The sequence below is a fragment of the Ciona robusta genome, chromosome 9, assembly GCF_009617815.1.
Source record: "Ciona robusta chromosome 9, ASM961781v2".
Classification (NCBI taxonomy): domain Eukaryota; kingdom Metazoa; phylum Chordata; class Ascidiacea; order Phlebobranchia; family Cionidae; genus Ciona; species Ciona robusta.
The window spans coordinates 6,330,952-6,356,121 of NC_143243.1; the positions used below are offsets into that span (position 1 = coordinate 6,330,952).

At 36.6% G+C, this 25,170-nt stretch overlaps 8 protein-coding genes across 8 annotated transcripts; 5 read left to right on the forward strand and 3 right to left on the reverse strand.

The window, feature by feature from the left end:
* The first annotated feature begins 148 nt into the window (after positions 1–148).
* Positions 149–4,583, forward strand: LOC149731688 (tenascin-R-like). The gene is made up of 10 exons (XM_089884543.1): positions 149–335; positions 1,016–1,259; positions 1,400–1,524; positions 1,790–1,921; positions 2,225–2,365; positions 2,696–2,830; positions 3,156–3,290; positions 3,569–3,778; positions 4,011–4,100; positions 4,361–4,583. Exons 1-10 carry the CDS (start codon positions 254–256, stop codon positions 4,579–4,581), a joined length of 1,515 nt encoding a protein of 504 aa, XP_089740669.1. The 5' UTR covers positions 149–253; the 3' UTR covers positions 4,582–4,583.
* Positions 4,584–4,710: 127 nt separating this feature from the next.
* Positions 4,711–7,268, forward strand: LOC149731689 (fibrinogen C domain-containing protein 1-A-like). Its single transcript, XM_089884600.1, has 6 exons — positions 4,711–4,801; positions 5,082–5,188; positions 5,595–5,730; positions 5,969–6,130; positions 6,364–6,530; positions 6,778–7,268. Exons 3-6 carry the CDS (start codon positions 5,691–5,693, stop codon positions 6,910–6,912), a joined length of 504 nt encoding a protein of 167 aa, XP_089740726.1. The 5' UTR covers positions 4,711–4,801; positions 5,082–5,188; positions 5,595–5,690; the 3' UTR covers positions 6,913–7,268.
* On the reverse strand, positions 7,266–9,003 carry LOC149731690 (nucleolar RNA helicase 2-like). The gene is made up of 4 exons (XM_089884604.1): positions 8,866–9,003; positions 8,206–8,291; positions 7,907–8,041; positions 7,266–7,612 (listed from the first exon to the last, which is right to left on the reverse strand). Exons 2-4 carry the CDS (start codon positions 8,284–8,286, stop codon positions 7,508–7,510), a joined length of 321 nt encoding a protein of 106 aa, XP_089740730.1. The 5' UTR covers positions 8,287–8,291; positions 8,866–9,003; the 3' UTR covers positions 7,266–7,507.
* On the forward strand, positions 8,472–11,150 carry LOC149731691 (tenascin-N-like). The gene is made up of 7 exons (XM_089884593.1): positions 8,472–8,637; positions 8,870–8,959; positions 9,221–9,343; positions 9,694–9,840; positions 10,123–10,229; positions 10,636–10,770; positions 11,009–11,150. The coding sequence occupies exons 1-6, from the start codon at positions 8,487–8,489 to the stop codon at positions 10,702–10,704; spliced, it is 687 nt and encodes a 228-aa protein (XP_089740719.1). The 5' UTR covers positions 8,472–8,486; the 3' UTR covers positions 10,705–10,770; positions 11,009–11,150.
* On the forward strand, positions 10,731–11,953 carry LOC149731692 (fibrinogen C domain-containing protein 1-A-like). Its single transcript, XM_089885540.1, has 4 exons — positions 10,731–10,770; positions 11,009–11,170; positions 11,404–11,570; positions 11,819–11,953. The coding sequence occupies exons 1-4, from the start codon at positions 10,731–10,733 to the stop codon at positions 11,951–11,953; spliced, it is 504 nt and encodes a 167-aa protein (XP_089741666.1).
* A 353-nt stretch (positions 11,954–12,306) lies between these two features.
* LOC149731693 (nucleolar RNA helicase 2-like) lies at positions 12,307–18,293 on the reverse strand. The gene is made up of 16 exons (XM_089884525.1): positions 18,135–18,293; positions 17,949–18,041; positions 17,508–17,709; positions 17,341–17,360; positions 17,192–17,263; positions 16,798–16,915; positions 16,451–16,517; positions 16,057–16,175; positions 15,618–15,812; positions 14,805–14,968; positions 14,387–14,491; positions 13,910–14,068; positions 13,577–13,691; positions 13,248–13,333; positions 12,949–13,083; positions 12,307–12,654 (listed from the first exon to the last, which is right to left on the reverse strand). The coding sequence occupies exons 1-16, from the start codon at positions 18,240–18,242 to the stop codon at positions 12,394–12,396; spliced, it is 2,019 nt and encodes a 672-aa protein (XP_089740651.1). The 5' UTR covers positions 18,243–18,293; the 3' UTR covers positions 12,307–12,393.
* Positions 18,135–24,360, reverse strand: LOC149731694 (uncharacterized). The gene has a single exon (XM_089884598.1). It carries the CDS (start codon positions 24,028–24,030, stop codon positions 23,440–23,442), a length of 591 nt encoding a protein of 196 aa, XP_089740724.1. The 5' UTR covers positions 24,031–24,360; the 3' UTR covers positions 18,135–23,439.
* Positions 19,485–23,536, forward strand: LOC149731695 (uncharacterized). The gene has a single exon (XM_089884505.1). It carries the CDS (start codon positions 19,485–19,487, stop codon positions 22,857–22,859), a length of 3,375 nt encoding a protein of 1,124 aa, XP_089740631.1. The 3' UTR covers positions 22,860–23,536.
* Positions 24,361–25,170: the final 810 nt, after the last annotated feature.

A 25,170-nucleotide genomic window follows, 5' to 3' on the forward strand; every position in this document is an offset into this window, starting at 1 on the left:
TTTTAACATGGGTGCTGTGTTTCATACACATTACAACCTCTAAGCTGGAGGCAGGCTCGCTAACCAATAGCTGGGTGAGCAAAACAGTATAACACCAAAGAAATGGGGGCACAAAAGTACCACTGTCAGTTAGTATTAATAATTTTCCCCTTTTTGATTAATTTCCTTTAATTTACAGGTTCGTAATATCACGGAGTCTTCAGTTAGTTTAGAATGGCCAAGTCAATATGTTGATGGTATTGAAGAATACCATATGACATATTCAGTACTTGGGGGTGGAGAAACTAATGAGATAATAACAGCATCACCTGAAACTATGATTGCCACCATTGAAGGTAGGGTGGGGGTGGTTTAAACATAATATTACATAATGTATTGTTTTTATTTTTTTAATGGTTGAATATAACAGTTTTAAAATATGTGAAAATAAATGTTTACCTGTAGACCAGTAGATATGGGTTCAAAGCTTGATGCTGCTATTATTGTAGCCATATTTAGGCGCCGTGGCGTAGTGGTTAGCGCGCCTGCCTCCAACCCAGAAGTAATGGATTCAAGGCTCGTCGCTGCTACCATTGTGGGCGTATGTGTCCTTGAGCAAGACACTTAACGGCAATTGCTCCAACCCAGTGGTCACTAATGGGTTGTCCAAATTATCAGCCATACATAAAAATGAAAAAAAAATCCAAAAAAATAATCACCCACAAAGTAACATACTTGGTAACTCGTAAGCTGGCGCGAGGTGCACACCCGTGTTATAACGACTGTCGTTTTCCGGCCACGCGAGGATAAAGTAAGTTACATTCATTCATTCATTCATATTAAAGACACATCTCAGCAATTAATCCAACCCTGTGGTCACTAATGGGTTGTCTAAAATGCAGCCATACAGTAAAACAAATTAAACAATCATCCACAAAGTTACATATGTGGTAAAATGTAAGCGGGCATATGTATAAAACAGGAATCTGTGTCATCATGACTGTCTTTACATTCATTAATTTATTATATCTCCCAGGTTTGCTCCCTGGACGCAGCTACACCATCAATATCCGCTCCTTTAGATGGGGGGTAGATAGTGCTGATGCAACCTCGATTACCATAACCACCCTCCATCCACTCCTGCCTCCCAGGGATCTCATCCTGGATGGAAGGAACCAAACAGAGGCAAGGATAAGATGGACACCGACCACACCTGATGCAGATGCTCATCATATAACTTTATCAAGTTTGAGGGGTGGGGGTTCGCCATTCAGTGTGAGGTGAGGTGTAATTTATAAAGCTGATGTGTGTTTTTGTGTGTAATATACTAAAGAACCAATGGAAATTTTCAGCAAAGGCTTAAATTTATTACATTAGTTATATGTTGTTTTTACCGCCAACTAACAACATTATTCCCCAGGCTCTCCCCAACCTCTGGTATGGCAAACTTCAAAGACCTCAAACCAGGTACAAGATACCGGGTTACCTTAGTTACAATGCGTGGAAATCAAAGCAGTGATTCAAGGGTGCTGAAGTTTAGAACAGGTGGGATAAATTTGCAAAAGTTTTGTTACATAACTTGCGTTTTATAACTTTTATTTGGTAAATTATATGATAAAAAGTTTTGTAATCAAATATTCACCTATAAAGTTACATACGTGGTAACTTGTAAGCGAGCATGAGGTGTATAAAACAGAACTCCAGTTATGTAATGACTGTAGTTGCCCGGCCATGCGAGGATAAACAAGTTACATTTATCCATATATACATCAATATGTAACTACATATGTAAACATGTCTTACACCACAGATGAGAGATTAGATTCACCATCCAACATCACTGTATCTCTCATGGGTGAAAATGGAGCAAACATTACATGGAAAATATCGCAACAAAAATATGATCGTATTTATTTCTCCTATTCAAGTGATGATGAGACAGGTGCGTTACTGCTTTGTTTAAACTGTTAAAATAATTTTAATTTCATTCTTTTTCATGCATGATTGTAAAAAATCATTTTATTTACATTGGCCCTAAATTTTCAACAGAATAAAGCTTTTCTAGATTAAGACTGAAGTTTGAAATGTTATTACACAAGGCAAACTGATCAGTTTTCATACAAACGTTACAACCCATATACACAACATGAAATGCTAAAAATATCTCTGTAATTTTCCACCCAGAAGGCAATGAAATGACTGTATCACTTACCAAATGTTGAAACCTTGTTATTGTTTCCCACAGAATCGAATTCCACATTCCTTGATAGAAAGATGACCCACATAATATTAACCCATCTTACCCCAGATACTTTGTACCACGCTACTATTGCTTGTAAATATAAACGAAAGACAAGTCCGCTGAAAATGTTTAGTTTCACCACTGGTAGGTTAAACTTGGTTTAAATAAAATATAATTTGCATTGAATTGATTCTAATTTTTAACTATTCCTTTTAGCAAAAATTATTGCAACTTAAATAATTATAACATTGTAATTCTATTTAAAATTCCTCTAAATATGCATGCTCTGATAGATTATAACCAAATACTAGATATTATTAGCAATTTTGATAAAATATTTATAAAAATTGAAAATAGGAAAATTCTAATAGTAAATAAAGTGTTTCACTAAAAGTATATATAATATTTATATCCTAGTTGCTAAAGGTTAACAGTGATGTTTAATTACAAATTCAACTATTTCCCCCAAAACAGATTACATCATACCCTCCCCCACTAGAATACAATTCACTGCAGTAAACAAGACACGTTTAACTGTACGCTGGCGTAAAGCTTCTAACCGTGCACAGTATTATCGTATCGCTTATAAAGATGAACACAGAATGCAACGTAAGTGTTTTTGTTTCAATATAAGTGTTTTATTGTGAAATGTGGTTTTAATATATCATGCAAAAAGCAATAATTAAGACCCAGCATAATAAGAGAACAGCAGCACAGACTGATTGAGTTTGAATCTAATTTCACCAATTCTGAATGTTATAACTTTTATTTCTGCTGCCCATTTTTTATCACTATACACGCATGTCTAGTTGAAAACAAATAGCTAAATATCACTAATCTATAACATACCTCTCAGTAGAAAGCTATAGCATATTTAAGTCTAAAATATCTCCACCAAGTTTCAACCTAACCCCCATTCCCCCCACACACCCAGGCACCGTCACAATATCTGGTCGATCAACCAGGTTACCCCTTGAATACTTGCAAGCTGGCACCTCATATAATGTTAGTGTTATTGCACTTGGAAGAAATAAGGAGAGTTTACCTTTGGTGGGGAAAGTTACAACATGTAAGTTGATGTTTTGATACTTCTGCTAGCCATAAAAGTTGCTAAAATAGTTAATAATGTCAATACAAACATGACAGCTAATATACATCACACAATTGTCTTCATTTAAAAAAAATCTGTGTTTCATGTATGTCATTAAAATTTTTAACAATATTTTAAGTATTTGAAATCATTCAGCAACTTAAAATTTTATTAGTAATGTATTATTTTTTAAAAGAATAAATACAGACAAAACATATAAAGACATATTTTGCTAATTCTTATCCATATATTCCCAGTATTGAACCCACCCAGCAAGTTAAATGCGACCTCCACTACAAGCGCAAGTGTTCAGTTAACATGGGAACCTCCATTAAGTCCTGTAGATGGTTTCGTGATCAAGTATCATGAGCTTGTATCACGAAAAATATCACGAAGGCCAAGCGTGATTGTGAAAAGTAACTTGAAAGTTATTCATGTGAAAAACAACACAACAGTGAATGTAACAGGTAAATGTAGGATTGGATTTATTTTTACTATTTGTTGAATGACTGGATGCCATATTTATTCCAAGTTGTAATATAGGTGTATATTTCATACACCTTGTTCCCTGTTAAAAGTTTTCCTCCTTTGTAGAGTTTTTCCTATTCTTATTTACTCTTCATGTAAAGTTTACAAATAACCCAGAAACATTGGTTTGTTGGAAAAAATTACAATTTTAATATTGAAATACCAACATAGGTTTGGTTGCTGGGACAAAGTATGTGTTCCAAGTTGTAGCAAGGAAAGATGGGAGGGAAGCTTATTCCATGCGTGTGGTGCAACAAACTGGTATGTGGGGTGGTGGTTAAAAAGGAATTACTTTAAAATAATTTTTACCATTTTAGTGAATTAGTTTTGTTTAAGTTATTTTGCTGTTAAAAATAGAACTTTGTTAAATTAAAGGATAAGCATAGGCTATTTCAGCAGGGTTTACTCTGACTGTATATTACATTTTTTGTTTCATAACTTGTAGGGATTGATTACCTTTATAAAAATGGTAATAAGCTATTTCTGCCGCTAATTTTTTAAAATCATCCCAATTTCCCCAGACATTGCACCTCCACGCAACTTACGAACATCCGTTACAAGCAGAAGGTCGGCAAACCTCACGTGGGACTTCGCTAACATGACACAAGTTACCGGGTACCTGGTTAATGTGACTGCTGTTAATAGTAAGTTGAATTCAAACTATTTATTGGGAGTACTGTGGTTATTATTGCTAAAACTTAAACATAAAGTAGGGTTGGACCATACAGTACTATATATGTAGAATGTAGCCAATAAAATGATAAACCTAAAAAAAGGTGTTTTGGGTTGTGTATTTGTGAGCAATGAGTCAACTCTAGCCTACACCTCAGATTCCCGATGTGCCTCAGTCTTTATTATTGTTATCCAAGATAAACTTGTTACCTGGTGTTGAATACAACGTGGACGTTACAACATTGTGTAAACTTGATAAAGTCGTCCAGTGCAAGTACATTTTAAAACAGGTAACAAAACAATTTTATTTTGTATTCAATTTAACACCAATAAATCCTCAAAAAATGTAATAGAACACCCATGTTATAACGACTTTTGTTTCTCCCACATTTAATCTCTTTGTAAAAAAAGGGCCTACAGTCGTTACTCAAGCATGGGATCTAGTATCCTTAAATTTGTTGAACTCAATAACTTTTCAAATGGTTGACTGTTTTTCCCACACAACAAAAATAGATTATGGATTTATAATGTTTAAAAATTATTTCTGTTCAAATTAAGTTTATATTCCAGCAAGAGTACCTTACCCCAAGCCGAAGGATTGTGTTCAAGTTTTAAGGAATGGAGAAACATTGAACAAAGTTTATGAAATATATCCTTATAATGGAATAACACTCAAGGTATGTTTTATATGGTTATTTATATGTTTATATGGGTGAGGTCCTTGTAGAGGACCAAGGATTTAGTCCAGAGTTCATTATCATTACACCAAGGGTAGTTTTTGTATGTATGTGTGCTCCACCAGGATCTCGCCCCCATATACTATATAATGTGTAATAGTCTGGGGTAAAATAGATACCTTTGGTACATAATAATCAATATTTTGTAATCTGTTTTCTGAACAATTACCAACGCAATTTTATAGTCTTTAGAATACGATTATATAATTCTTTTTTCACCACCAAATGAGATGACAAAAGAGAATATATGTGTCCCATCTTACCCCACCCTACCATACATCCTTGATACACATAGCATGGCACAATGTAGGACTTCACCCATATACGTCCCATATTTCCCACCCAGGTATTCTGTGACCTCCACACTGATGGGGGAGGTTGGCTCACCTTCCAACGCAGACAAGATGGCTCACTAAGCTTCCATCGGTCGTGGGACGATTATATGAGTGGGTTCGGTAACCTTACCAAGGAGTTTTGGATCGGTGAGGTTTTGTAAAAACTAATTCTTTCTTTAAGTAATCTCAAAAATTTTCCAAAATATTCTTAACACTGTTTTGAATCATGTAAACATATTTCTATTAAACTTTTGTCTAAACAGAAAGTTAGTTCCTTCATTATGGGTTAACAACCATGTTTTTTTACTATACAAAAAAGTAAATAAAAATGTATGTTATGTTTAAATATTAAATATGTATAACAGTATTCCTACCCTCACCGCAGGTTTACAAACCCTTCATGAGTTAACAATGACAAACGATCAAACGTTGAGGATAGACATGCGATATAAAGATGAAGTTTCATACGCTGTGTATCGTAACTTCTCATTGTCTGATGCTGCTACTGGTTTCATGCTGCATGCAAGTGGTTATACAGGCACTGCAGGTGGGAAAGCTGGTTTATAAGCAAGTCATGGCACCTAAGATTTAGGCCAGAGTTTGCCCACCACCTGAACATTTTATATGCACATTCTATTCTATATGGGTGAGGTCCTACAGTGAGGCACGCCACATATGATTTGTGTTATATTTTTTCATTGCTGTGTCTGAAGAGACAAAATAAAGTCATTCATATTAAATGACATAGTAAGTTTTCATATTATTTTTATTCATTTCTAGGAGATTCGTTATCATATCATGACGGAATGAAATTCACGACATATGATCGTGATAATGATGATGCTACTAATAGGAATTGTGCAAAAGAATATAAAGGGGCTTGGTGGTTTAAGAATTGCCACAGATCAAGTTTGAATGGATTGTATGGGAACTCAAGGCATAGTCAGGTGAGTGGCCCTATTGTTGCTAACATTTAGTTTATGAGTGTAGGAATGTATTCAATGTAACACACATAAATTTTCAAAAAATGTATAAAAACATTCACCAATAAAGTTAGGTATGTGGTGACTCGTCAGCACTCAGCAGGCATATGAAACCCAGTTTTATACTGACTGCCATTACCTCATCATGCTAAAAAAAGTTGCATTTATTCTTAGCAACTTAGCTATAATGAATCATACATTATACACACAGGGAGTTAACTGGTATAGTTGGGGAGGTTTCACGCGGTCCATCGAATTTGTGGAGATGAAGCTTCGACCACAGTCGTTCATTCAACCAACTGTTAAACCAGCGATCATGAGAAGGTTCGAAGCAATCGTGAGTTGAGTGGTTAACTCACAATGATGTCACGCACATGATCAAATATTGTTTTCACGCAAATGATCAAATGTTGGAATTGCTTTGCACATTATCCACCTTGATGAAGCACATTTATTGTTAGATTCACTTTTGATATTTTTGTTTGTAAACATTTTATTTATTTCTTACATCTGTGGTTTTACACATACATTTTATTTACATAGGTTTACTTAACTTTTTAGTTACGTACTTAAGCAATGACAAAACACCGCCTAGACGGAAACTTTGTTGCGGGTATAAGAATTAGAAACCACTGTTTTACAATAATTTGCGCTTTTGTATTTTCTCAGCTTTGTACATTAAAACACAAAACACACAAATTCCCCGGTTCCGTTGTATTTTCAGGTAACAAGATAATAAATAGAAATCAACTATCTTTTACTAGAATTGGAATGAATAGATTATGATCATCTTTGGCCGTATCTTCTTTTAAAACCCCCATTTCTCCCCGCTGATCTTCCAAAACTTCTGGACCCCCCATCACCACCTCCTCTGCCAAAACCCCCGCGCCTTCCTCCCCCAAAACTCCGGTTATTTGACCGATTCGAATCCAACCTCTCTGTTAACTCGGGGAGATCATCACATGGCTTAAGGGTGAGGGTTGGGAATCCTCCCAACTTTGATCAATTTCCTCCGTACATTCATTGGGAAGGTCAAACACTGCTCCCTGGAAGATAAAAATTGTTTCAAACTTAAGTTTCAGCCTTAGTACGGTTAAAGTCTTTTAGTAAGGCTTGTCTGGTCTAAAATTTAGCCCACTAGCCAACATCAAAGGTTGAAGCCTGTCACTTGCCTGAAGGTATGCGACAAATGGCTTAATGGTAATGGGTGGGAGATGCTGCCTTGGATAGTTAGAGATAAATGTCAGAACATCACTTTACCACTATGGCACTATACAGACCAGTTTCCAAAGACACAAACCACATAATACAAAAGGTTAAGTTGTAATGTTTAAAATTACCAGTTTATCTGCAGTAAGCCTCATTCCAACAATCTTGTCCCGAATATGTTTACCCAAGATTTGCTCCATAGTTGAAAACACGAAGCCAGCGAATCGTATTTCGTATTGTGTTTGTAGATGCCAGGTTGTGAAGTCCTAATAAAGTGGTTTGTTCAAACAACAACAACCATAGTTTAAATAGTATTGTGGCGTCATTATAACACGGAACTTCTGTTCCATACATTTCATGCCAGCTTACAAGTTACCACATGTAACTTTTTTTGTTAATACAGTATAGTATATACTCATTAAATACTTACAGCTTGTGCATTCAATAGCGATCTTGACTTTAGATCCGATGCACCTGCCATATAAGCAAGGGCACTCGCTAATGCTTCCATTGCTCCTGGAATTAACAAGCAATATTAAAATAAAAGTTTTAAGCATGAGTGCATGACACAGAGACAAGCAATTTCATCAAAATATTCAAGCCGAAAGACAAGTCATGGTTTTAGGCCAACTCTGGCAAAAAATCAGCACCTATATTGAACAGAATGTTGGGGTAATTGGCAACTCTGGCTTAAATCCCAGGTCCCCTGGCATGCCCTACGGTAGGACTCCACCCATAAACAACCCCACACCCCCCCGTATTGAGCTTGTATCACGAAAAATATCACGAAGGCCAAGCGTGATTGTGAAAAGTAACTTGAAAGTTATTCATGTGAAAAACAACACAACAGTGAATGTAACAGGTAAATGTAGGATTGGATTTATTTTTACTATTTGTTGAATGACTGGATGCCATATTTATTCCAAGTTGTAATATAGGTGTATATTTCATACACCTTGTTCCCTGTTAAAAGTTTTCCTCCTTTGTAGAGTTTTTCCTATTCTTATTTACTCTTCATGTAAAGTTTACAAATAACCCAGAAACATTGGTTTGTTGGAAAAAATTACAATTTTAATATTGAAATACCAACATAGGTTTGGTTGCTGGGACAAAGTATGTGTTCCAAGTTGTAGCAAGGAAAGATGGGAGGGAAGCTTATTCCATGCGTGTGGTGCAACAAACTGGTATGTGGGGTGGTGGTTATAAAAGGAATTACTTTAAAATAATTTTTACCATTTTAGTGAATTAGTTTTGTTTAAGTTATTTTGCTGTTAAAAATAGAACTTTGTTAAATTAAAGGATAAGCATAGGCTATTTCAGCAGGGTTTACTCTGACTGTATATTACATTTTTTGTTTCATAACTTGTAGGGATTGATTACCTTTATAAAAATGGTAATAAGCTATTTCTGCCGCTAATTTTTTAAAATCATCCCAATTTCCCCAGACATTGCACCTCCACGCAACTTACGAACATCCGTTACAAGCAGAAGGTCGGCAAACCTCACGTGGGACTTCGCTAACATGACACAAGTTACCGGGTACCTGGTTAATGTGACTGCTGTTAATAGTAAGTTGAATTCAAACTATTTATTGGGAGTACTGTGGTTATTATTGCTAAAACTTAAACATAAAGTAGGGTTGGACCATACAGTACTATATATGTAGAATGTAGCCAATACAAATGATACAACCTAAAAAAAGGTGTTTTGGGTTGTGTATTTGTGAGCAATGAGTCAACTCTAGCCTACACCTCAGATTCCCGATGTGCCTCAGTCTTTATTATTGTTATCCAAGATATAAATAACGTTTAAAATGTATTGCATCGTTTGAATATATATATTATATCCTAGTACTAAATCATATGAATCAACACACAATCATATGAATCAACACATATTAACTCTAATATTAACACAGGTACTTTCAACCGTGCATATAATGTCAAACCACAAACATCTTATGTTTTCCTTCAAAACTTGTTACCTGGTGTTGAATACAACGTGGACGTTACAACATTGTGTAAACTTGATAAAAGTCGTCCAGTGCAAGTACATTTTAAAACAGGTAACAAAACAATTTTATTTTGTATTCAATTTAACACCAATAAATCCTCAAAAAATGTAATAGAACACCCATGTTATAACGACTTTTGTTTCTCCCACATTTAATCTCTTTGTAAAAAAAGGGCCTACAGTCGTTACTCAAGCATGGGATCTAGTATCCTTAAATTTGTTGAACTCAATAACTTTTCAAATGGTTGACTGTTTTTCCCACACAACAAAAAATAGATTATGGATTTATAATGTTTAAAAATTATTTCTGTTCAAAATTAAGTTTATATTCCAGCAAGAGTACCTTACCCCAAGCCGAAGGATTGTGTTCAAGTTTTAAGGAATGGAGAAACATTGAACAAAGTTTATGAAATATATCCTTATAATGGAATAACACTCAAGGTATGTTTTATATGGTTATTTATATGTTTATATGGGTGAGGTCCTTGTAGAGGACCAAGGATTTAGTCCAGAGTTCATTATCATTACACCAAGGGTAGTTTTTGTATGTATGTGTGCTCCACCAGGATCTCGCCCCCATATACTATATAATGTGTAATAGTCTGGGGTAAAATAGATACCTTTGGTACATAATAATCAATATTTTGTAATCTGTTTTCTGAACAATTACCAACGCAATTTTATAGTCTTTAGAATACGATTATATAATTCTTTTTTCACCACCAAATGAGATGACAAAAGAGAATATATGTGTCCCATCTTACCCCACCCTACCATACATCCTTGATACACATAGCATGGCACAATGTAGGACTTCACCCATATACGTCCCATATTTCCCACCCAGGTATTCTGTGACCTCCACACTGATGGGGAGGTTGGCTCACCTTCCAACGCAGACAAGATGGCTCACTAAGCTTCCATCGGTCGTGGGACGATTATATGAGTGGGTTCGGTAACCTTACCAAGGAGTTTTGGATCGGTGAGGTTTTGTAAAAACTAATTCTTTCTTTAAGTAATCTCAAAAATTTTCCAAAATATTCTTAACACTGTTTTGAATCATGTAAACATATTTCTATTAAACTTTTGTCTAAACAGAAAGTTAGTTCCTTCATTATGGGTTAACAACCATGTTTTTTTACTATACAAAAAAGTAAATAAAAATGTATGTTATGTTTAAATATTAAATATGTATAACAGTATTCCTACCCTCACCGCAGGTTTACAAACCCTTCATGAGTTAACAATGACAAACGATCAAACGTTGAGGATAGACATGCGATATAAAGATGAAGTTTCATACGCTGTGTATCGTAACTTCTCATTGTCTGATGCTGCTACTGGTTTCATGCTGCATGCAAGTGGTTATACAGGCACTGCAGGTGGGAAAGCTGGTTTATAAGCAAGTCATGGCACCTAAGATTTAGGCCAGAGTTTGCCCACCACCTGAACATTTTATATGCACATTCTATTCTATATGGGTGAGGTCCTACAGTGAGGCACGCCACATATGATTTGTGTTATATTTTTTCATTGCTGTGTCTGAAGAGACAAAATAAAGTCATTCATATTAAATGACATAGTAAGTTTTCATATTATTTTTATTCATTTCTAGGAGATTCGTTATCATATCATGACGGAATGAAATTCACGACATATGATCGTGATAATGATGATGCTACTAATAGGAATTGTGCAAAAGAATATAAAGGGGCTTGGTGGTTTAAGAATTGCCACAGATCAAGTTTGAATGGATTGTATGGGAACTCAAGGCATAGTCAGGTGAGTGGCCCTATTGTTGCTAACATTTTAGTTTATGAGTGTAGGAATGTATTCAATGTAACACACATAAATTTTCAAAAAATGTATAAAAACATTCACCAATAAAGTTAGGTATGTGGTGACTCGTCAGCACTCAGCAGGCATATGAAACCCAGTTTTATACTGACTGCCATTACCTCATCATGCTAAAAAAAGTTGCATTTATTCTTAGCAACTTAGCTATAATGAATCATACATTATACACACAGGGAGTTAACTGGTATAGTTGGGGAGGTTTCACGCGGTCCATCGAATTTGTGGAGATGAAGCTTCGACCACAGTCGTTCATTCAACCAACTGTTAAACCAGCGATCATGAGAAGGTTCGAAGCAATCGTGAGTTGAGTGGTTAACTCACAATGATGTCACGCACATGATCAAATATTGTTTTCACGCAAATGATCAAATGTTGGAATTGCTTTGCACATTATCCACCTTGATGAAGCACATTTATTGTTAGATTCACTTTTGATATTTTTGTTTGTAAACATTTTATTTATTTCTTACATCTGTGGTTTTACACATACATTTTATTTACATAGGTTTACTTAACTTTTTAGTTACGTACTTAAGCAATGACAAAACACCGCCTAGACGGAAACTTTGTTGCGGGTATAAGAATTAGAAACCACTGTTTTACAATAATTTGCGCTTTTGTATTTTCTCAGCTTTGTACATTAAAACACAAAACACACAAATTCCCCGGTTCCGTTGTATTTTCAGGTAACAAGATAATAAATAGAAATCAACTATCTTTTACTAGAATTGGAATGAATAGATTATGATCATCTTTGGCCGTATCTTCTTTTAAAACCCCCATTTCTCCCCGCTGATCTTCCAAAACTTCTGGACCCCCCATCACCACCTCCTCTGCCAAAACCCCCGCGCCTTCCTCCCCCAAAACTCCGGTTATTTGACCGATTCGAATCCAACCTCTCTGTTAACTCGGGGAGATCATCACATGGCTTAAGGGTGAGGGTTGGGGAATCCTCCCAACTTTGATCAATTTCCTCCGTACATTCATTGGGAAGGTCAAACACTGCTCCCTGGAAGATAAAAATTGTTTCAAACTTAAGTTTCAGCCTTAGTACGGTTAAAGTCTTTTAGTAAGGCTTGTCTGGTCTAAAATTTAGCCCACTAGCCAACATCAAAGGTTGAAGCCTGTCACTTGCCTGAAGGTATGCGACAAATGGCTTAATGGTAATGGGTGGGAGATGCTGCCTTGGATAGTTAGAGATAAATGTCAGAACATCACTTTACCACTATGGCACTATACAGACCAGTTTCCAAAGACACAAACCACATAATACAAAAGGTTAAGTTGTAATGTTTAAAATTACCAGTTTATCTGAAGTAAGCCTCATTCCAACAATCTTGTCCCGAATATGTTTACCCAAGATTTGCTCCATAGTTGAAAACACGAAGCCAGCGAATCGTATTTCGTATTGTGTTTGTAGATGCCAGGTTGTGAAGTCCTAATAAAGTGGTTTGTTCAAACAACAACAACCATAGTTTAAATAGTATTGTGGCGTCATTATAACACGGAACTTCTGTTCCATACATTTCATGCCAGCTTACAAGTTACCACATGTAACTTTTTTTGTTAATACAGTATAGTATATACTCATTAAATACTTACAGCTTGTGCATTCAATAGCGATCTTGACTTTAGATCCGATGCACCTGCCATATAAGCAAGGGCACTCGCTAATGCTTCCATTGCTCCTGGAATTAACAAGCAATATTAAAATAAAAGTTTTAAGCATGAGTGCATGACACAGAGACAAGCAATTTCATCAAAATATTCAAGCCGAAAGACAAGTCATGGTTTTAGGCCAACTCTGGCAAAAAATCAGCACCTATATTGAACAGAATGTTGGGGTAATTGGCAACTCTGGCTTAAATCCCAGGTCCCCTGGCATGCCCTACGGTAGGACTCCACCCATAAACAACCCCACACCCCCCCACCTCCTGCATGATTAGAGGCAACTTGTTCTGCATGTTTCATGAACTCAGCTGTGATCTTCTTATCCACGAGATCAAGTGAAGCAATGGCATCATTAACTGAGGCTTTCACAATATCCTGGAGAAAGACAACATTGAAAGATTAAAGAATGGGATATTACAACAACTTTAAAGACATAAAGGCGGCCGTAGAAAGCACCAAAACTCCTTCAGAAAATTTGGAATTGCATTAGAAAATATCATACAGAAATCAAAGTGTGCAGGTTGAAGATTTAACATTTCGTTTAAAAAAATAAATCTTTTGAAAACCAGAATTCTGATTTGCATATCCCTCACTTTTGGTTGTGGTGGGCCAACCATCTTGAATTTGATCCCGGCAACTCTTTCAACTTTCTTTATCATCATATCTTCACGAGGTTTATAGAAACAAACACAAACCCCTGTCCTTCCAGCGCGACCTGTACGACCTGATCTATGGATGTATGAGTCGATGTCCTGGGAATATAAGAGAGAATGTGTTAACATATAAACATGTGGTCACTAATGGGTTGTAGCACTTTGGGTGTTGGAGTAATGGAACAATTTGTATTCTGACCTACATCTTGCGTACTACAGATCTTCGGAAACAGTTATTTGTTTTGTGATCCTAAAAGACCAGCGTTTTATCATCAAGGTTTGCCATTAAGTGTCTTTCAACAACACATGCAGTTATTTTTTGGTTATAACATCCACATTTGAGGTAATGGGTCAAATCTAGCCTAAATCTCAGGTACCCTAGTCACCCTTACCCATATAGAATAGACAACAACTTACAGAAGGAGGGCTTGTTTGTATAACGAGGTCGATCTCTGGAATGTCAAGGCCACGTGCCGCAACATTGGTGGCAACTAAACACCGAACCGTGCCATCCCTGTATGCCTGGTGGGGTAAAAGATTGTGGATAAATGAACAAAATATTACAATATGGCCAATACACACAAGTATTCCAAGGGTGCCAAACCTGGGTTGGCATAAAACGCAGGCAAAATTTAGGGTTTTACCATCTCTGCCTCTCCTGCATTTCAAGAGTTTGCTGCTTTCGACGAAACTGCATTCATCATAAATTTATCTGGTAAAACAGCCTTTCATTTGCAGTTACCTTTATCAAACCAAGCCAGTTTCATAAGTTCTGAGCAAATTATTAGTCGGCCAAATTCTTTAATCGCCACAATCCTGTACATCCACCACCCACCTTTAGCGTTATCTCTCGTTGTCTCTGTTCAATATCACCATGTAATACTTGTGCTTTCTGCTGTTGCAATGCCTCGCATACAACCAGTTCGTTCGCGTCTTTCTTGGTGTCAGTAAATATCATGGCACGACCATGCTGCCCGCTGTACATTTGTACCACATTACCTGTGAATAATTTGTGTTATATTTATAGGGAAATAAAAATCCGGTATTCTATATTGGGTTCAGCCCTGTAACCCTCTGGTTACGAGCTTGGATTGTAACCAAAGAATACTGGGTTCAATGTTCATTACTGATAGTGATAACTAATAAGTGTATGTGCCCTTGGTTAAGACAGTAACTGGACATTGCTCCAATCCAGTGGTCACTTATTGGGTTGTAGCACCCCGGTGGTTGGGGCAACTCTAAATCTAAAGTATGAATATTTATGTATACTTCTATAATAGGTCCAAAGCAACAGCATAGTTTGTTGTACAGTGATGAAAAACACAAACCATGAAAAGGTTTGGATTTGAAGTCATCACTTGCACAGATTATTTCCCAAAGATTAATTCTCAAATGTGAAAATTGTAATTCCACTTTGTACTCAACACTTTGGGAAAAAGAGTTATAATAGGGACATAGGGTAGAATAAAAATGGTCCATGTTTTCATTTTCTTATATTGTTTAATTTGGTAAGAACAAATAATATTTACAGAGATATAAAAACTTATCTTTAGCACTCTAAAAGTAGCATTAATAATTGTTGAAACACGATTGGGAGGCCCCTGCAATAATATATTACAAAATAAATCTACAAATATTAAAAGCTAACCGATGCATTCTGCTCTGTCGCTGTACTGACACCTAATGGCAAGATGTTCAACCGTTGTCGCTGTTCGAACGAGAGACTTCCCGATAGTATCAACATGAACTGTTTCACTTGGTCTCATGTATTTACGCGACGTGTTACGCACCCATGGGGGGCAAGTGGCCGAGAATAATAAGGTTTGAGGTGGGCCTTCTCTCTCTGGGAAAATAAAGCAATTACAAAACTGAACAAACTGTATCAAAAATATTATTGGTATTAAATTACAAATCTCGTGACATTGTCTTTCTCAACAATAGCAAATCACTAATCCTTATCCAGCTACAGTAAGGTGCTTACACATGTTAGCAGCCTTAAGGACACTCGTAAACATAATTAGTTATGCAGAGTTTAGTATTGACGTAATCCACATGAATGTAATTGGATTTATAAACATGATAATCACCTTCTGTATATGCGTAACCTAATATTTCTTCAACCTTGGGAGCAAACCCCATGTCCAACATTTGGTCAACTTCATCTAATACAACGTGTTCAACTGATCCTAATTGTAAATTCCCTTTCCTAAACAAATGTTTAATGATTATTAACATCTTTAACTAGAAAAATAACACTGAACCCAAAACTTTGAGCATGTTACTAATTATTAAACTTTGTGTCTTTTGAATAATGAAGTTATTTCAGGTTTCTTTAGAACTTTTCACTAGATACAACCAGAAATGTAAAAAATCACAATTAGCCCAATGTGAATATAATTTAACAGTTTTCAACTTTTATTCAAATTTTTTATAATTATCATTCAAACGCTATAAACCGACAACACATAAAGTTCCACTCACTGAACATGGTCCATTATCCTCCCAGGAGTTCCAACCACAATATCCACCCCCCCACGCATTGATCTCTCTGGAATAAATATTCATTAGGGTGAGATAAAAGTAAACATTTGGAACTTTTGTGTTCAATTTATTTTGTTGCCCTGATTAAAAAAAAACCTAATATATATATATATGAAAAGAATTAAAATTTCTTTTAAAGAAAAAAGATAGATTTTTTTTAAATGTCAGTATAAAATTACACATAAAAATTAAACACAACTAGTCATTTAAATTGTGAACACAAGTTAATATATTCATAAGGAGTCAAAGCAGTTTTTATATTGGATGTCCTATGTGCATATATTAACCTTGTTGAAAATATGGAGTTCCCCCATAAATACAAACTGATGACAATCCTTGTGAAATATCTTGGAAATCTTTGTGAACTTGAATTGCTAGCTCTCTTGTTGGTGCCATCACCAAAACCTGGAAAACAACAATATTACACCTAAGTTAGGACTTTAGTTTCTACAGCATGTCATGCTATGAGACCTGGCATTAGGGTCAATTACTCAAAACTTATTAATCTTGTTGATGCAGTTGAAGATTTGCCATTATTTGTAAATTCCAATACACTAACTTAATTGCTTTAACCCAGTGATTCCTTCTAAACACCCGTGTTACACTGACATTCATTGCACCACCATGTGCAGATAAGTAAGTTTTGGTTCATCCCATCAATATCACTACATGTGCATTTACCTTTGGAGGTCTTCCATAATCTTTACATCTATTCATGATCAATTTTTCAACAAGGGGAATCGCGAATGAAAGCTGTGGAAATAAAACAATTAGTTTCAGCAAAAGACAAATTGAGCATTTACAAAAATTGTAAAGAAATTTTAACTCACTGTTTTCCCAGTTCCAGTACCTGTAGAAAAAAAAATATTCATGTTTCGTATAAAAGACAGGAAAAAATCTCTGTTTGGTTTAATTTATGCTGTTTCATAAGCGTTTAGATCCATTTAAATCTTTTTAAAAATGTCCATAGACAAATTTTTAAAGCACAAACACCCACGTGCTTGTGCCACGACATCTTTCCCGTCATAAACATGATTGAAGGATTGGATTTGGATGGGGAATAGATACGCCACTCCTTTCTTCTTCAATAAAACCTTGGTTTGTTCAGTTATTCGAAAGTTATTAAAATCACCGAGTGCTTCAGGTGATTGGTCGTCAATATCTACGTTGGTTCCATCCTCTGCTTTAACATCTGGCTCCTGTGTTTTGGAATGAAATGTTTATTAAACTTGGTAGAGCATGTAATTTAGCATTTGTATTTATTAACAGTCGACAGAATATGGCAGTTCCTAACAAGATGAATAAATGTAACTTATTTATCTTCGCATAGCGGCAACAATAGTCAGTATGACATGAGTGTTCTGTTTCATACAGTTAGTGCCTGCTTACCAATCTACAGAATATAGCATGTAATGACAATCTTTTGTTTGCAACTTACACTTTTTCCTTTTTTCGAAGTCTTTCGTTTTTTCTTTGGTGGTTCAGCTTCTCCGTTGGTTGCGATTTGGGGGATTTCAGATTTCTCCTTTTTCTAAACAAAATTGTGTAATAAATATTAAAATAGGTATGATAACTCGCATTCATTACTTTATGGCCATATATTTAAACTGAACAGCCAACTTACTGCTTTTTTCTCCTTTTTTAGTTTTTTATCTTTTTTAACTTTCTTCTTAATAATAGTTGGAGAATCTGGGATTTCAGTTGAAACTGGTGAATCATATAATTCAACCATTATAGAAATCCAAGTTTTGTTTTAACTGTTTAACAATGAAATAATTAAGTCCAAAACTTTACCTTATATACTTTGAATAAAGATATAAAAATTAATTTATAGTACGCCTTTGTTATTATAAGTTAAATAAATACAGTATAATAAGCTAAACCACAGCAGATCACAGCGCGTCCGTATATATTTAAGCGTATAGGCTAATATATTAGTAAACAAAGGGTTAACAGTTATATTAACAGCCAAATTCACTTCATCATTTACTTAAACCTACTAAAACCAACCTAGTTAGTTTATAACATGTTAAACTTGGCTAAATCCGCTTTGATTTTGCATAATTTTCCTTACATAACTTAACAGACTACGAAATGACTGAACACGTGGTACGGGTGGGAACTTTTTTCCTTCTCCTCCTTTTCTACCTTTTTTTACAGAAGAGATTTTTCTCTCCTGATGACGTAAATGCTTTGTGTTAAAGACCACACTAACACATTGCTGTGCGCGGTAACATACATTTAAAATATGTAATAATATTAAGCATATGGGTTCCCCTTGTTCCATAACCTTTGTTTATATGGTAAATTTACTTAGAATGAACAAAGTATAGACATTTTCAAACAAAAATTAATATTTGTCCCCTTTTTTTGCACCAAACGTTGTGTGGATAACGAATGACGTACCCCATGACAACAAAAGAAGCCATTTAGTTAATTTATTAAAACAAATTTAAAGCCTTTTAGTTTGGCTAAGAAACTGCCGTGCAAGAAGTACAATGTACTTTATTTTATAGACAGGTAATTCATGCTGCAGATTATCTGCATAAATAACTAATTTGTTACCAAATGAAGGTAGGTGCTCCTCAAATACCGTAATAGTTCTACACACTTACTGGGGGTTTTCCAAGTGATTTAATGTGACTGTATTTGTATTAATAGAAGTTAGATTATAAACTTGAATCAGCAATAGGAAAATATATTATTCCATTTGGTGTAACACGTACGTAACAGTAACACCCACGTTCTTTTGCATCGTGGCACAGTGGTTTGTGGTTACCACATCTGACTGTAACTCAGAGGATTTGGTTACAAGGCTTGACCTTGCCACCATTGTGGGTATATGTGCCCCTGGTAAGACACTGTATAGAACAGAGCTCCCATGTTATAACGACTGTCGTTGTCCCTATAGATACATTCGGTTAAACAGGTTATACATCCATTTATTCCTAACAGGTCTAGCACTGATGACGATATGGGATGTGGTCAAAGCAAAACAACGATAGCCGACACTCCAACTCATCTGCACACAACACTAAGAACAGAAGATACCGAACCCGTTACCACACCACATAACAACAATGAAACCTCAATAGAAAATGTTGTCTCATCAAGTAAGAATGAAACTAAGAATCAGAATCAGTTTGAAGATGAAACCCCAACATCTCTGGTTGTTGTTGAACCCCAAACAAAGGTTCTAACTGAACATGCAACTGCTGAGGTTACTAAAGATGAAGTAAAAAAACCTGAAAATGCCTCAGTTGAAATTAAACAAAGCTATATTATTGAAAAACCTCTAATTAAAGAAGAGAAGACCAGTTTTAAAGAAGAGAACATTAAAGAAGTTGATGGAGTTATAACTGAAAACAAAACAGCTTTAAATTCACATGTGGTTAACAACGGTGTAAAAGGCACAGTCAGTGAACAAGATACAATCGTAAAAACCACAAATCCAAGTTTGGAGCATAATTGTCCGGCTAAACTAATTTCTCAACCCCCTGACTGTTCTGACGTTATAAGCCTAGCCAGCGAATATACCGTCGATTCAAAATCTGATGACGAAAATGTTAATATCGCGGAAAACATATTAAGTTCTGCCCTTGTGGAAAACATTATGGTAACAGTTTCTACGGCGTCAGAATTGCCGACTACGGCGGGCCACACCGAGGATATTGTAGTTAACACAACGATACCTGTGTCTTCGCAAAACGACGTGAATGTATGCGAAACTGTAGAAGGGGTAGCGCGTTTAGCAGAGAAAGAAGTAAATCTTGCCACTGTAGATTCTAACACAGCAGTAGTGCCTGCACCAAGCGGAAACCCTATGGTTGAGAACACGTTGCATATTGATACAGCTAAAGACATCCAACTACACGCAGCAATGCGGTTTTCATGCTCGGCTACTGACAACCAGGTCCTGCCAGAAATCGCCACACAAGCAGAAGTATTACATCTTAGTAGGACTTTTTTAACTAATAGAGAAGATTCTTTAGCGCTTTGCCGAACTTTAGCTAATCTTTCGAGGCTTAAAAAGTTGGTCGTAAAAGGCAACAACGCGGGTCCCGTTGCTGTACGTGCATTATTGTTTATGTTGACCCAATATGCAAAGTTAGAAGAATTGGATTTATCTGATAACATGGCAGATCCGAGCTGTGCTGATCACTTGGCAAATTTCATATCTGGTTCCACGAATCTCAAATGTTTGAACTTGTCGGGAAACCAGTTCGGGAAGGAATCGCTTTCGAAAGCTCTAAATGTTGGTTTGAGTGCGACTTATAGTTTGGTGCATTTAGATGTCAGTGGATGTGGTGCTACCAATCTACATGGTTTGTTTGAAGCGTTGAAAAGTGGTTTCATATCCAAGCAATCCAAGTTAAACCATCTGGATATATCTAACAACCATATGAACGATGGTCAACAGCCTGGCATTGATATTTCACTTCTACTGGAAACGTCCAACTGTCCTCTGCAGTATCTTAACATTTCCGACACTGGTTTATCACCAACAGGCTGGGATGCATTGGTTTCAGGTCTCCAACAAAATACTTCTATTGTAAGTTTCATAGCAGGTGGTAGCAATACTGTGAAGAACATTTTAGACATTGCAAGGATTATTCTGGCTCTTCAGAATGCGAAGGTAATAGATTTAGGTGGGGTTGGTATCGAAGATAAAACCGAATTACATGACTTAAGTTTTGAAAACCTTAAACCTGCGACAAGAAACTCGTGTTTGGCGGAATTGAATCTAACCGACTGTAAACTTACTGATACGTTTGTTGCTACGATATTTCAGAAATACGCAAATGTATTATCAAGTTTGGAACTTCTAAAACTATCAAATAACCCTGAGGTTTCTGAGAACGCGTTTAACGCTGTACAACATACATGTAAGTGCCTTCATACATTACACTTCGCGCTTATGGATGCTGAGTTCGTTTCTAAATCTCTTAACGGCGGCTTTAAAGAACTGCGTTTCCTAAACTTACGAAAGTCTCGTGTTAGCGTAGAAACTTTAGGCGCGTTGTCCAACATTCCCCAAACGTTAACCGAGCTCGCGTTGGACGGGATAAAGCTGAGTGGTTCTGATGTTCTTGAGACTTTACTACAACCATCGTCGAAGCATAAGATCATCACATTATCAATGTCTGGCTGCAGTTTAACTGACAAAGATATCAAGCCATTAGCGACGGCAATGGCCCGTCCTGCCCCGCCATTGAATTTTCTTTCTAATCTGGATCTGAGCGTGAATCGATTAACAGATTTAACATTATCTTTAATTTCGGAATCGTTATTGGCTGTTACTGACTACACACTTAAAAACCTTGATTTATCGAACAACAAATGCGCCGATAAAGGAGCATTAGATCTTGCAGGTGTCATTTCTTCAGCGTCTTGCAAATTGAACCTACAGAGATTACTGTTATCCAGCAATTGTCTCACTGTTAATGGAATACAGGCACTAGTTTTATGCGTAGCCCCAAGAAACGATGTCAGGGGATTGCAATTCTTAGATGTGAGCAACCAGAAAGACGGATTGTCAGAAGATGAAATAGAAGCAATAGTAGAATGCCTCATCACTACTATTGGACTTGATCCTAGTTTAATAAAGAGTGAACACAAGCAAACGTTCTTTCCGCCGATTTCTGACAAATTTACAGTGAACTTGAGCAGACTCGGTGGTTCCGCCGGTGACATTACTAAGCGTGTTGAATCAGTTGCAATCAAAACTGATTTTTCGAGACTTTTTAAAGGTTTAGCCGCGCTTTCGGATTACCTTATTTTAGGTTCTGGGATTCTACGTTCAAATTCTATTACGGACCCTGCTGAAGTAAATCTTTCAATAGATATGAAGGAATGGTCGGAAATAATAGGTAGCGATGCTCCTGCATGGTTGAAAGTGTCAGAGGAACGCCGAAGAGGGGTATATGTGAATCATCTACCAGGTACTGCTACTGTTCAACGGCTTGAAGGTTTGCTTGAAATGGAAGCGGATTGTGAGGTCAGCGATATTTACGTCATCAAGGATCCTATACTAAGGAAGCCAACAGGGGCTGCGTGGGTTTTATTTGAAAATGAAGAATCGGTAAACAACGCGATGAAATGGTTCGCAGCAGGGTGCGCCCAGATGTACGGGACTCCTTTCTCAATCTGCGTCCTCCCTGTTTGTACAACTGGTGAGCAATCTGGCGGGCAAGCATCGGCAAAGCGGGAGCTACAAGCCAGAGAGAGGCAGCGGCAGACTGACCTGGCTGCAGATAGAACAATGATGGAGGAAAGCCAGCAACTCGCCGATGAACGAGCTGCATACAGGGAAGCTCATCCCGCTTATCAAAACGGCAGGATTTGGTAGCTGGTATAACATAAGAGCCTAAATAAAACGTTTTCTGTTCAGTTTCAATACAGACATGACAGTCCATATGTAAGATACGATTTTCACCTCTAACGTTCTGGTTTAAAAACTAGAACCATGTTCAGTAATCTAAGAAGTTATAATGATTTTTTTAAAAAACTGATTACAATTGCATATGGTTAAGCTGTCATGTTTGTACTGAAACTGATATACCCTTGTATCGTAAAACACAGCAGCACACTGTGAGATTATTTATTGTATGCGCGTAGTAAAACGTTATTTCAGTAATTTGTTCTTTTTTAATGCCGTGCCAAATTATTGCGCATATGAGTTTCCATTAGTTTTTTATTTTATTTTACAATGTGCCAAACCAACTTTACCTAAACTGCAATACATTTAGTTGCATAATATACTGTTCTTATAAATCTGTAAATGTTGTTTGTTTGCTACCAAATGTGACGATAATGGAAAATAAAAATATGGACCATCTTACACCAATCTAATAGATATGAATACTTTATTTACCGATTTGTAAATATACATGAAGCACTGTGAAAATTAGCAAATACGACTTTCGTGTCTAAACCTTCGAATTTGTCAATAACCGACGGGTATCGTCCGAAATAGAATAATTTGTCCCGTCCAGCTTAGTGGCAGATTTAAGCACTCGCACCTTGTCCAAGTAATTAGCAAACCGAACAATTATCCTCCGCGCTGCATCTCCCCCGGGCTTAACGGAAACTTTTCTTCCGAATCGTCTTACTAATTCCAAATCCAGATCCCCAAAAATCAACGAAAGTCTTTTCGACAACAAACTTCGAATTTCGCCCTCTAAGTTCTCGCCGTCTTTTTCCGGAACGCCTGAAACAATCACGTTCTTTTCTTTAGTAAAGGCGTCAACTGCCTGTAAACGGTTTCTTTGATATTTAACTTTTCCTTCAAGCTCTGATACAGCTTCCAATAACTCCTTATGCGTGGTGAGTATACGGCTCTGTCCTTTATTTAAATCTGCAATAACTTTTGCAAGCTCTCTCAGCTGAATGTTTGTGTTCTGTTGGTAGCTTGATAGAAAGAACATGGATATTGCAAGCACACTTCCCACAACAACAATAGGACTTGTAAGCACAGCAACTATGGGCGCAACAAAACTTCGTTTTACTGGTTCTGCCATTTCAGTGCAAAATCAGTAGCTGTTTATAACAACCTTTTAAACCATGTTTCTATGTCTAAACTAAAGAAACTAGAGTATATGTGACGACGCTGTTGCTGCTCCGCCACGCGAGAATAAATGGTTACATTCATTCATATATTTCGTACATCTGTATACTCAAACACCAACTCTATAGTAAGCGAAGAGAAAAGAGTTTTATAACTTCGTATGCGCTGGCCTGTATAAAGGTATCGCCTCGGGACATAAACGAAAACAAGAGCCGAATATCAAATTGGTTAGTTAAAAATTAGATATAGAAACACACTTTTGCATTGAATAGTATAGGCCTACATTTGTCATATTTCGTATTGCATTCTATGGCCGTTTAAATGCAGACGACATAATACTGTATATGTGCTAGAGACCGACCGATATCACTTTTTTCCACCGATACCGATACCGATATTTTTAGCTTTTACCGATACCGATACCGATATTTTACCGATATTTGTCACTATAGCGAAACATATGAAATGATCAGTTTTAATCAAAAGTAATGCCTGTATTCAAGATATTGCAAGTTATAGAGAAAAATTGGTTGGTCTACATGTTTTTAGGAAACATGCATGTTCTTAGGAAGGTGTTGCTTTTGTACGAAACTAGGACGCACATGAACGCTAAACTACAACGCACGTGGACGTTAAACTATGACACACGTGGACGTTAAACTACGACGCACGTAAAGGTCAAACTACGACGCACGTAAAGGTCAAAACTACGACGCACGTAAAGGTCAAACTCCAACGCACGTAAAGGTCAAACTACGACGCACGTAAAGGTCAAACTACGACGCACGTAAAGGTCAAACTACGACGCACGTAAAGGTCAAACTACGACGCACGTAAAGGTCAAACTACGACGCACGTAAAGGTCAAACTACGACGCACGTAAAGGTCAAACTCCGACGCACGTAAAGGTCAAACTACCACGCATAAATACGACGCACGTAAAGGTCAAACTATGACGCACGTGGACGTTAAACTAGCACGCACGTGAAGGCTAAAGTACGAGGCACGTGGACGTTAAACTACGAACACACGTAAAGGTCAAGTAGGACGCACGTCGCTTCGCACGAACTATTAATATATCGGTGAAATATCG